This window comes from Amphiura filiformis, chromosome 3, assembly GCF_039555335.1.
Source record: "Amphiura filiformis chromosome 3, Afil_fr2py, whole genome shotgun sequence".
Classification (NCBI taxonomy): Eukaryota; Metazoa; Echinodermata; class Ophiuroidea; order Amphilepidida; family Amphiuridae; genus Amphiura; species Amphiura filiformis.
Window position 1 is genome coordinate 69,440,694 of NC_092630.1, and position 14,159 is coordinate 69,454,852.

Consider the following 14,159-nt stretch of genomic DNA (forward strand, 5'->3'; position numbering starts at 1 on the left):
ATTCAAAATCCAAATTTCATTCTGGAAAGGGTAGGAAATTGTGATCTTCTTCAGTCCAGGAAAGAATATTTAAAATCCAAATTTCTTTCTGGAAAGGGTTTGGAAATCAGATTCTTTTTGTGATCATTTTTTGTCCAGTTTGGGGTCACAATTTTGTTTGATTCAAGAGCATTGGAATTCTAACAATGTCAAAGACCAGTGCAGCTCACCTAGCAAAATTGAAACCCTAAATAGCATGGCCTTGGTCGACTTACCCTTAGAAACAGCTACATTGGTAATAGTCACATCAGGATACATAGGAGCAATGTTATTGAGGAAAGTGCTGATAAACAAGTCTTCCTTTCCTGCTACAATTGCATCATAATCGGCATTGAAAGTAATCGTCAGTGTGCTTGCTTCTCCGGTGTGTACCACTGTATCGGGATCCACCACATCAAACGGATCCGTTCGCACGGTGAAGTCATATGAACTACTGGGTACTGTGATGACTTGTATCTCTAAGATATACTGATAACCAGCTGCATCAATGAATAGGTTGCTGAATTGAGCTTGGGCTGTTGCAAGGTCAAAGGTCACATCCACATCACCAATAAGTTCTCCTTCGTAAATTGTAGGATCATACAGTGAGGCCATAGCTTGCCAAACAAAATCCTACAAAGACAAAATATTAACAAATGAAGTCCATTTACATAAAAAGGATTTTTCAGAAAACTGGTGCAGCGAAATTCACTTTTTCAAGACATGGACAGGAATATCATCAATTCTGGATGAATGTGGCAAACCCCTATGGAAGGCAAAGCTGGTATTACCAATGTAATTAACAGCCACAATTTACTTAATTTCATTAAGCTCTATCAAGAACTGTTGTTACATTCTCAAATTTAAGACTTTTTAATCAAAACACATTTTGGGATTATCCATACATCACATAAAATGCTACAGAAGGCACAAATGAAATTGATAGTAATCCCTCTGCTGGTAGGTGCAATGTCCTCCTCCCAGATTGACAAAAAGGTGCACTTTTAGAGTAAACAAGTTTAAAATGTACACAAGAAGGTCCAAATAACAAAGGGACCACTGTCAAAATGTCATGTCAAAATTTTCATTACTAGCATCAAAAAGTCAAGTTTTAAGAAGTTAAGTCCACTTTTTGGTTGTAAGCAATTTTTTTGGGAAGGCCCACATTTTGCAAAGTCTGCACCCCACCAAAATTTTTGTCTACATGCCTTGCATCAAGGTATGTTGTTTCCTTTGCAAAAAAATCAGGTGTGTGAATAGCAACCAGCTTGACAAATGGGAAATGTGGCAAGACTGCACATTTATCCCCTTTGTGTGACATATCAGCCCACCCCGAGAATGCTGTAACTTTCTACTGGGAATAAACATTTGTCTGTACTCTTCCTACCTTTTCAGCCAGATTAGTAACAGCTAACATAGTTTCCCCATCTCTGATCTCCACAATGACATCAAAACTCTCATGGACATTAGGCACACCAGGTGGAGTAACCACTGCAGCATAGTATTCTCTGTCCTCAACATCAAAACTTTCTGAGCTCACAGTCAAAGTTGAGGTATTGGGATAAGTGATAGCGAAGTCAAGGATATAGTCGGAGTCTGCGCTGTCAATCACAAGGCCTGTGAAATTAACCCAGCCATTATTGAATGGTAGGGTTGTGTTGCCAATCAGATCTGCATAGACACTTCCACTGTCAGATTTTATGGATACTGTCAGCTGCCAGGGATTAGATTTAGTACCTAGCTGATCCACAAGAATACCCTGGAAAGAAAATCACAAAATCCACATCATTATGTTATACCAACACAGAATATTCATTATTTATCTATCATGCCCACATATTGTCAACCCATCTATATTTTCAATCTTAACCCTAACCCAACTAGGTCTCACTAAAGCTCACTATTAAAACCACTCTGCGTGCATGCATTCCACGTGACTTGATGACGATATCAGCCCAAGTCATATATACCCAGGGAATCGTTGGCGGGCCAACTTCACCTGTGTGGCTACATGCTGGCGTCCCAGGCTCGAATCCCGAGGGTGCCAAGTGACTTTTCTCCTCATCTTCTCTCCTTTTCCGTTTCTTCTTTCCCTTCCGATAGCAAAAAAACCACGGGTAGAGTTAGGGTTTAAGACCTATTCAGTGATTTGCTGAACAAGAACACCCTAAAATTCACAAAATTCAGATTGTTGCATTTTTGGAACAAGCATAGATGTGCTACTGAAGCGGACAAATGGTAAGGCAAACCTTTTTTTTTGGCCTAATGTGAGAGCAATCTAATCAAGACATGATCAGACATCAAAACATAAATAGAATAACAGTATGTCTGTACTTTTATTACTTTGTTTACTTTGTTTGTCATCACACGACAAGGTTGTCAAATTTGGCATAGTAGGCGCTAGCAGTAGACACAGAGGATAGCGCTTTAGACTTTCAGGGCAGGTTACTTACATATTTTATGCTATAGACATGATATATTGTGATCAAATTGGCCTATATATAATTGTTCATCCTTTTGTGGTGCAGTTAGATAAAAAAATTTGTACAGAAAATTGCTACATATGCCTTTAACTTGCTTCAAATTCATATTCCATTATCTGCCAGTAGGGTTGTGGTGTTGCACTAACTGGTACTCTTGTTATTGTAACAAAATCTCTACTGGTTTCTCAGCAGGAACTTGTCAAAGAGAGGACTTTTACCAGGGCTGTGACACTCGTATTCAAACCCTGTATAAAAATTGAAGTCACTTTACGGCAACTGAATTGACACATCGGCAGTTTGAGTGACGGTTGCTAGGCTTTTTCAGTACACCTAGTAACGTCCTGGTAACGCTCAGGCACATTAGCCTAAAATTTACGCGACGTTCGCACAACAACGCTAGCGTATTTATTACAGTGGAACAGACTTATCCCATATTCAATTGACAAGTTTGTATTTGATTGACAGTTGCTGGGCATTTTCAGTAGACCAAATTTATCCAAGATGGCGGACGTCGAGTGCTAAATTACGTACCCTTTCCGGCAAAAATACAGCTTATTTAGCCAGTCTCGTCATGGGGTCATCGAAGAGAATATTTTCCTAGCATATTGAGCTAACTCCTCAGCTATTTGGTTTTTCACGATATGATAGTAATGGAAAGATTCGACCAAATGTTCGCCGTTTTTTCGCCATTTAATTTTTTGTTTTGAAACGATGACGTAAACATGCATCATCTCTTCCACAGGTGATACACTCCTACACGTACAGGGGTCCGGACAGGGGTACTATGCCATCACATGCGTTATCGCGCATAGGCTGAATGACTGACTTCATTTGCGCAAACGAGTGGCTTATCCTATAGTATATTAGTACTCAAGAATCCTTGCTTTTACATCCTTTGTCAGGTACCTGTGTCTGTCTCCATTGAGCGTCTCACGATCCAGAAGAACCCCTCTCAATCTTGACATTAGGAAACAGTGATAAAAAATTGTAATGACAAAAGGTAGCTACTAGAAAAACAAATGGTATTTGTTTGATGTGTTGTGATAGCACACTTACCAAAGCATCTAAAACCTGAACCTGAGGCTGAACAGTGAATGGTTCTCCCTCTACAGCTCCAGAAGGCTGAGTGTATACAACAAGTTGTGTTGGTATACGGTACACCACACTAACTACTGAATTGGACTCTTCTTCAGCTTGCTCTGCAGCCTGTTGCTCTGCATAACTGTAAACAAAACATGTAAAAGATTCAAGGATCACCAACGTTTAAATTTCAGTGGGTCAGCGGTCAAATGATTGGACTCTTGATCAAAGGTATGCGAGTTTAAGTTACATCACTGCCAATGACTCACAACCGTGGCAGCGATACAAATTTAAATCCTATTTGCTTTACTTCACCTATACTAGAAATTTCTAATGAATGAACGCAGCTTTTTTTTACAGCTGTATGCGATGCAACAGCGATCGTATATTGCATATTTCATACTACAACACAAACGCACGACCTTGGATACAATAAATGAAACATGAAATCAGGAGCGAGTTAGCATGGTTGGATTCACTTCCACGTTACACGCACAGTCGCACATGCTGGTGTACATTGGGCAAATTGCGCAGTGGAAGCGAAAAATTGTCAGCCTTTGTCAGGCTGTGTTCATTCAAATAGAATTTCTAGTATAGGTGCAAATGGCTTCAAAGGTAAAACACTTATTTATGGGAATAGTAGTAAGCCCTCCCACAGCAACATTGTACAAAGAGTCTGGCCCCAAATTGCTTTGAAAGAAAGATGGATACTGTTGATATTTAATCGCTAGAATGCCCAAGCGTCAAGTCGCATGCCAGTTGACTTCAAGGCAACTTTGATGCTCCTACGCTTGCAGCTATTGAACACTGGAAGCAATTGTAAAAATGCTACCAGATCACAGATGAAATACAGCAAGATGAATGGTTGGCATCAAGGAAGGAGTAGCCAATCAGAACCTCTCACCACCACAACAGGGCATAAGCAGAGGATTTAAGTAAAGCAAGTAAAAGTAAGGACACTTACGTTGTAGTTCCATTTGCTTCTCCAGCTGTTTGATTAGTTGCTCTTACACCCCCTGTGGGGTCTTCTGGTGTAGCTGCTGGTTCTGTCATGGCTAGTGAGGTGATTTGAATATCTAAGGAACTACCGAGATCACCTTGTTGCATTTCATTAGCTAGTGTTGACTGGATGCTGGTAAGGCTTTCAAAATCAAGGCTTGATGAAGTTGAATTGGAACCTAGAAGTATACAAAATAAAAATGTAACAGTTAATTATAAATGGAGAAAAAACACAATGATGTTATTATCACCATATATTATCAGTAATGATTTGATATCTAATCATGATAATTATTATTTTCATATTTCTAATATTTTGTTATATTTGAGAAACAGCTTTCTGAATGTAGAAATTGGTAGTGGTCTTTAAATTATGACCTTTATCATTACTGAAATCATAATTTTGTCACACAGTGCTACAGTCCCTAAAATAAACTGATATCATTCCCTGTTCCTTTGATATATTCACCATTGTCCCTGTCAGCATGTTCATGCCCTATACTGGAGGCAATTTATTTGTTGCCCATCCCTGCCCAAATTGAATTGATAATAATAACATAGTGATAATCAAAGTTTTGGAGGATAATTTAAGTGCAAATATGATTGAATTTAATTAAAAAAAGATTAAACAGTTGGTAGCACTAGAAACAATGACATACTTGATGGCGTGGTAGTTGGAGGTGCAGTAGTTGTGCCTGGAGTTCCAGTACTAGTTTCTTCCTCTGTCTCAATACTATCTGCAGGGGGGTCGCCAACCTCTATCACAACTTCTGCTTCACTAGCTGCCCTCCTACGACGTTTACTGTCTTCTGCAATGATCTCCACTATTCTAATCTGGGATGGAAGGACATCAAGGAACTGCACCAAATTGTTGATCAAATTCTCTTCAAAGAAATCATCAACAGTTATTGCTGGGACACCAAAGGTTACCAGAACAACAGGTGTGGTAACAATGTCAACTGCTTGTGAACCACGGATGTTGATATACAATGTAGACAAATCTCGGTGGAAGAAGTTTTCACCATACACATTAGAAGACGGGTCAGGTATGTAGTCTTCTGGTGCCAAATCGTTCTTCCACACAAATTCCCCATTTTCTATGGCTCCATTATTTGGCATTATATACTTTCCGTCGACATAGACATCTAACCTTTGTGGGTTAGCATACCAGGTACCAACCACCACTTTTTGTGTGTCATCAGAATTCAGCAAGTGGTAGCGTAGACGTTGGGGATTTGGTCCACTAAATACCAGTTCATAAGACATCCTGGTAGCAACAACTGTGTAAAATGTACTGATACGTTCTTGACATGTATACCCACTGCACCATCCATTGTCTTGTGGGCCATTGATAAGGTCCACATAGGTGTCGGAGTACAGCGCAACTGGAGAGACACGTCGGACTTCTGTGTCAGCATCAAGGCTTTCCACCACCATCATCATATGATCTATACCATGACACTCATAAGCTGTCCAAGCACTCTTCCATTCACACTCATCATTTTGACCTCGGTAGATACCTGCAGCAAGTCATAGCATAAAACATTGTGTAAAGTTAAAACCATATTACAAGAACACACAAGCAATAGCTGTGATTTATATTGTTGTAATGATCCAACTTCCTATTAATAATGAAATATAACGGAACTTTTAAGTTATTAAAATGGGTTACTGTCTTCAGGAAAGCAATGGAGAATATGAATAGCTTACAATATGCTGCACAAAGAATGCATTTGACATGAAGCAGCTATTTCACATATGATTACTTGCATTCATAAGGAAAAGATATATGGCAGAAGGCGATGGAAATAAAGTCTACAGGCCCGACAGACCCAGATTTTGCATGCTGGCTGAAGTGGAATGATTTTAAAATAATGTTTTTGATAACAAAATTTCAAATATGTTTTCAAAACATTTTCAGATTTTTCAAGCTTCTGCGATTTGCTAGGGTAATTAAGCCTCTTCAGAAAAAAAAATTGCAAAAAAAATTGCAAAAATCCAGAACGACCAACCCTACTTGGCAATGGGGGTGTGGTTTTTCGTCGCCTATACAGAATACCATTCACACCGTTAATGGTTAGGGTTAAGCTTTGGGATATGGCTTGTTTAAATTAACAATATAAGATGTTTTGGCAATTTACATTTTCTTACACAAATATGAAAAAAAAAATAAACAGTTCTGAAAGACTCATATTCATTTTGACTAAACATTTTTAGAATAAAATGCTGAGAAAAGTTGCTGTTGCAATAAGCCCAAAGTATGGTTCCTCAGCTGATTCCAGTAAAATAGTCCCCCCCCTTAACTTCTAAGTATGATTAAGACTTAAGAATTATGTTTACTAGCAGTCACCCGTCTTTCGCGGTCAGAGTCTTTCGCGGTTGGTAAATTTTGTATATTTGTTGTACATGTAAATGTTTTATTTAATGTGATTAATGGTATGAGAGGAGATTATCATTTAGAAATATAATATTTAGTATCTTTTCCATATAAATCAATGGCTTGAAATTGCAATTATATCATGATGGAAGTCTTCTTGCCACCATATCATATCCACCGTGAGAAGTCTTGCCCTGTGGGATGCTGGGCCCCGCCCCTGATATTTAAAATTTTTATGCATTTGTAAATACATTAATTTTTTGCCCATTTTGGACAAATTTGTTGTACCTTATAGCCCATTTGTTACCATTTTCGTCCAAGTTTGTCCATCCCCAACCTTGAAATGTACCTTGCTGCCCCCTGCAAAAGTACTGGCTACATCACTGAGCAGATGAACACAATTTTATTTACTTCCCTCTTGGGCCCCTATGGTATGCTGGCTACGGATATTTAAGATTTGTATGCATTTGTATGCATTTTGTTGTACTTTTTATTTGTTAGCCCATTTTGGATAAATTTTGTTGTACCTTTTACTTTTTAGCCCATTTGTGACAATTTGCCCCCCCCCCTGAAATTTGCCTTCTCCCCCTCTCTCTCTCTGAAAAAGTCCTGGCTACACCACTGTGCAGATGAAACAATTTTATTCACATATCCTTACACTCTGTTTCATATAACATAGCATGGTAAAATTCAGTGGTTTGATAAGGCATGCAAATAGGCAATTGGATCATGACCTCAGTAAATGTTGACATTATTGATGTGTGACTAATTAGGTGTCCATACACAGTCCCTGGTATTCTATAATATTGTGTGATTGCTTAAAAGGGCATTTCGTGATCCACAGCCTCATCCCCCCACTTTTCTCAAAAAAGTTGAGATTTTTACATCACTGGAAACCTCTTGCTACATAATGTTTATGTACAAAATATTTCTTGCAGATTAATTCATTTAGCAAAGATATCGTGAAATTTGAATTTCGTTCTGGTGCACCAGAACGAAATTACAACGCATTGTCTATGGAGCAGTGTAATACACATAATCATGCATAACTCATGAACATAAAATCGGAATCAACTGAAATTTTGGGAATAGGTTTTTTTCGTGGATATCTAATGAAAAATGACATAAATAGAGGATGCTAGGGTCACGAAATACTCCTTTAAGGTATCTATAATAAATTACTGAGTTTTTCGAATTGGTAAGTTCAGTGACCATGTTGACAAATTGGTTGAATAAACAATAGATGTTAATTTAGTTTCACCTGGTGCAGGGCAATTTGAGGTGCAGTCTCGAATAATCAAAATAAATGTACAATTTTGTAGAACACTTACTTTCAACATTGGCAAAGTATTTTGCACAGACACTGATTATGGGACAGGAAATTTTTAAAAGTTGGGGGAATCTTAAAAAGTCACCCATTTGGGCTACTAAATAACAGTTTGGCAACCCTGTTTAATTTGGGTGATTTGGAGACTTTGACCTAATTCACTGATTATGCCGCTAACCTGTGAGTTACGGTGAGCCTAACCAGACTTTTGTACCTGCATTGCTAAAAAGTCACCCATTTTTCTTAACCATCTGTCTCTATGGGACAGGAAATTGTCAAAAGTTGGAGGATCTTAAAAAGTCACCCATTTGGGCTACTAATTCACAGTTTGGCAACCCTGTTTAATTTGGGTGATTTGGAGACTCCTAATTCAATAAACAAACATTTAACTGTTGACAATAGGTTCTAGTTTGAACACTGGCATGATAATGTTGACAAATTAGTTGAATAAACAATGCATTGTAATTACTCAAGTCAGATTCTCCTGTGTAATGGTATGAGTGACCCAATCTCAGCATTGATCAGATCAGACATAGGATTTGCGGGTGTTCATGTTAAACAGCATGACTGTATTGTAGTGTATTGTGACTGTTTACTCAGTGTTTAAAGCCCGGTCACACTATGACGAATAGGGGTGAACGACAAGCGGACGTTAAGCTGCGGTTGCAATTTTGAATTTATTATTATTGATATTGATGTTAATATTTTTGATTATTATTGATATAGATATTAAAAGTTTAGATTATTATTTATATTGATTTTACTATTTTTGATTATTATTGATATTTATATTGGTTTTTTATATTATTATTGATATGTGTAATATTTTTATTATTATTGATATTGATGGTAATATTTTTGATTATTATTGATAAAGATATTAATAGTTTTGATTATTATTGATATGTGTAATATTTTTGAATATTATTGATATGTGTAATATTTTTGATTATTATTGATATCGATATTAATATTTTTGATTATTATTGATTGCTGTCGTGTTGTTGCTAAAGGTCGTTCCCACTCGTCACCGAATCTTGTTTTTCCTCTTTTTGTCGTCGCTTTGCCGTCAACAGTTTGTGATTTTCACGTTCGTCACCTTTTGTTGCTTATTGTCCGTCATAGTGTGACCGGGCCTTTACTCAGTGCTTAGCTCGCAGGGTTCCTTGGTAGTGCCTTTGAAACTAATTAACATAATTTGACACCCTTAACGTAAACAAAATCAAAATTGGACGTTTTATTGGGGTTCGGACAACCTTACTCTATGCAACGCAAAAAATCCGTTTTCGAAATAATGTAAAACGTAGAAGTTTTAGCCTTACAAAGTCGCCAAACTCAGTAATTTATTATAGATATTATTGAAATAAATCCATACCTTTATTAGGTAACTTGTCATCGTATGGTATACGGCTACCATCAATCTCAGTAACCATGGCAGGTGGAATCCTATAATCACCAAGACCACGTCTCTGGTCTCCATCCCACTCAAATGCAGAATCAGGGATAATGGTACCAATGGATCCCAGGAGAGTTCCATCTAGATCTCTGATCATGGCTTTCTTCATGCCATCACAATCCATGTCTACACAATCGGCAGGGTTGATATCACTATAGCGAAACAAAATCCAAACACAAGATTATTCATTTTATCAAATCATTTTAGACCATATTAGGATACCGCTACTCTGGGAAATCTGATACCAAGTCATTAGAGCGAGCATACTTATGTATCCGAGGTCCATTTCACTCAATTTTACGAAGCTTCGTAAGTCTAAAAATCAATCGTAACTTACGACGTGTCGTAAAATCTACTTCACTCAAATGACTTACACCATTCATAAGTAATAGGAATTTTCTACAGGGACCCTTCGTAAAGTTACATCTAGTAAAACTTACGAATGGTTATTTGATTTACGAAGGGTTAAAATTTACAGAGTAACTGCTATGGCAATTGATGTTTATTATTATTATTATTATTATTATTATTATTATTACCCAAGATTTGGTCTATGTAGCCGTATAATATTATCTGTGTCTACATTGACAAGACGGATGTTGGACACCTCCATAGGATGGAGACAATCTACAATCTTTTTGTTGGTCATGATCATCTTATGCTGCTTGTTGCAGGTAGTTTGGAAGTTGACAAACATCACATCTAACAAAATCAAAACAGAATATAGATTAGTTTTTTTCTGAAAAGAACGAAGACCTCAATTTAATAGGCACAAACCTGGGAGGCAAACAGATTTAGGACTGAATTTAAATGTCTTTTGAATCAAGAACTTACAATATAATAGGATTATAATTGATTGAATATAATTTAGGGCTCATGAAACAAGGTACATGTTACAATTGACCACTGTATCCTTCACAGTAGCTGGAAACAAATGTCAATTTAATGTAGCTGCTTCATCTTGATCTATGATACTGGTCATTTCATAAAAGTATTGTTTGTCAATTGGGCATTTTGTTCTTTTTAAGTCATGACTCATGGCATGCTATGTCATGGCATGCTCTGCTCTGCAATGCTAAGGTATGCTATGCTAGGTTAGGCTATGCTATATAGGATATGGTGTTATGATAACAAAGAAACCCACACTTACTGTCCACATAAGTTCTTCCACCTATTGCAGGATACGATATCATATAGCCAGAGTCAATACACAATCCAAACGAGTCATTACATAAGATGTTATATAGCCAGAGTCAGTACATGATCCAAATGGGTCATTACATAAGATATCATATAGCCAGAATCAGCACATGATCCAAATGGGTCACTACATAAGATATCATATAGCCAGAGTCAGTACATGATCCAAATGAGTCATTACATAAGATGTCATATAGCAAGAGTCAATACACAATCCAAACGAGTCATTACAAAAGATGTTATATAGCAAGAGTCAATACACAATCCAAACGAGTCATTACAAAAGATGTTATATAGCCAGAGTCAATACATGATCCAAATGGGTCATTACATAAGATGTCAAATAGCCAGAGTCAGTACATAATCCAAATGGGTCATTACATAAAATGTCATATAGACAGAGTCAGTACATGATCCAAATGAGTCATTACATAAGATGTCATATAGTCAGAGTCAGTACATAATCCAAATGGGTCATTACATAAGATGTCATATAGCCAGAGTCAGTACATGATCCAAATGGGTCATTACATAAGACGGCATATAGCCAGAGTCAGTACACGATCCAAATGGGTCATTACATAAGATGTCAAATAGCCAGAGTCAGTACATGATCCAAATGGGTCATTACATAAAATGTCAAATAGCCAGAGTCAGTACATGATCCAAATGAGTCATTACATAAGATGTCATATAGCCAGAGTCAGTACATGATCCAAATGGGTCATTTTAAGATGTCAAATAGCCAGAGTCAGTACATGATCCAAATGAGTCATTACATAAGATGTCATATAACCAGAGTCAGTACATGATCCAAATGGGTCATTACATAAGATATCATATAGCCAGAGTCAGTACATGATCCAAATGGGTCATTACATAAGATGTCATATAACCAGAGTCAGTACATGATCCAAATGGGTCATTACATAAGATGTCATATAGCCAGAGTCAGTACATGATCCAAATTGGTCATTACATAAGATGTCATATAGCCAGAGTCAGTACATGATCCAAATGGGTCATTACATAAGATGTCATATAGCCAGAGTCAGTACATGATCAAAATGGGTCATTACATGACCCAAATGCATCATTATCATCATTTCATGTTAAAATGTATATAGTCTATGAATTCCTAATTTTTGTGTACTATTATACTTTATATTATACTATGTTTTGTATTGACTGAGGGCCTGCTTGGAAAGCAGTGCTGGTCACTGAAGTTGTTACCCTCAATAAAGAAAGAATAAACTAAACTATTACATAAGATGTCAAATAGCCAGAGTCAGTACATGATCCAAATGGGTCATTTTATAAGATGTCATATAGCCAGAGTCAGTGCATGATCCAAATGGGTCATTACAAAAGATATCATATAGCCAGAATCAGTACATGATCCAAATGGGTCATTACATAAGATGTCATATGACCAAAAAGGGTATTCATAACTTACGAATGGTTATTTGATTTACGAAGGGTTAAAATTTACAGAGTAACTGCTATGGCAATTGATGTTTATTATTATTATTATTATTATTATTATTATTATTACCCAAGATTTGGTCTATGTAGCCGTACAATATTATCTGTGTCTACATTGACAAGACGGATGTTGGACACCTCCATAGGATGGAGACAATCTACAATCTTTTTGTTGGTCATGATCATCTTATGCTGCTTGTTGCAGGTAGTTTGGAAGTTGACAAACATCACATCTAACAAAATCAAAACAGAATATAGATTAGTTTTTTTCTGAAAAGAACGAAGACCTCAATTTAATAGGCACAAACCTGGGAGGCAAACAGATTTAGGACTGAATTTAAATGTCTTTTGAATCAAGAACTTACAATATAATAGGATTATAATTGATTGAATATAATTTAGGGCTCATGAAACAAGGTACATGTTACAATTGACCACTGTATCCTTCACAGTAGCTGGAAACAAATGTCAATTTAATGTAGCTGCTTCATCTTGATCTATGATACTGGTCATTTCATAAAAGTATTGTTTGTCAATTGGGCATTTTGTTCTTTTTAAGTCATGACTCATGGCATGCTATGTCATGGCATGCTCTGCTCTGCAATGCTAAGGTATGCTATGCTAGGTTAGGCTATGCTATATAGGATATGGTGTTATGATAACAAAGAAACCCACACTTACTGTCCACATAAGTTCTTCCACCTATTGCAGGATACGATATCGTTTTCTCAAATGGTTTAAATGGTGCACCATTAAATGAAGACATAAATGTTGGCCATTTTATTCCCACATGACCACTGCCAGGAGCCAACCCAGCAGGATGATTCCTAGGTATTCCATATGCTTCTGGTGTGACCTAGTTTTATATGGGAAATAGTAAATAATAAAAAAATAGAGGTAGTTCAAGATAATATTTTTAACAGTTTACAAAAACTTACTGTCTACTTTAGTTCTTGCACCTATTGCAGGATATGACATCATTTTATCAAATGGTTTAAATCAGATTTCCATGAGTTAGTACATGATCCAAATGAGTCATTACATATAGCCAGAGTCAGTACATGATCCAAATGAGTCATTACATAAGATGTCATATAGCCAGAGTCAATACACAATCCAAACGAGTCATTACAAAAGATGTTATATAGCCAGAGTTAGTACATGATCCAAATGAGTCATTACATAAGATATCATATAGCCAGAGTCAGTACATGATCCAAATGAGTCATTACATAAGATGTCATATAGCCAGAGTCAGTACATGATCCAAATGAGTCATTACATAAGATGTCATATAGCCAGAGTCAGTACATGATCCAAATGAGTCATTACATAAGATGTCATATAGCCAGAGTCAGTACATGATCCAAATGAGTCATTACATAAGATGTCATATAGCCAGAGTCAATACACAATCCAAACGAGTCATTACATAAGATGTTATATAGCCAGAGTCAGTACATGATCCAAATGGGTCATTACATAAGATATCATATAGCCAGAGTCAGTACATGATCCAAATGGGTCACTACATAAGATATCATATAGCCAGAGTCAGTACATAATCCAAATGAGTCATTACATAAGATGTCATATAGCCAGAGTCAATACACAATCCAAACGAGTCATTACATAAGATGTTATATAGCCAGAGTCAGTACATGATCCAAATGGGTCATTACATAAGATATCATATAGCCAGAATCAGCACATGATCCAAATGGGTCACTACAT

General features: G+C 36.8%; 1 protein-coding gene across 1 annotated transcript in view; it reads right to left on the reverse strand.

The window, feature by feature from the left end:
* The window catches only part of LOC140149036 (fibrocystin-L-like), a 46,485-nt gene that overhangs the window by 8,063 nt on the left and 24,263 nt on the right, over positions 1-14,159 (reverse strand). Inside the window, 8 exon segments of the mRNA XM_072171183.1 lie at positions 255-651; positions 1,406-1,777; positions 3,558-3,723; positions 4,546-4,759; positions 5,240-6,100; positions 9,660-9,892; positions 12,496-12,658; positions 13,107-13,281. Coding sequence (XP_072027284.1) covers positions 255-651; positions 1,406-1,777; positions 3,558-3,723; positions 4,546-4,759; positions 5,240-6,100; positions 9,660-9,892; positions 12,496-12,658; positions 13,107-13,281 — 2,581 coding nt within the window.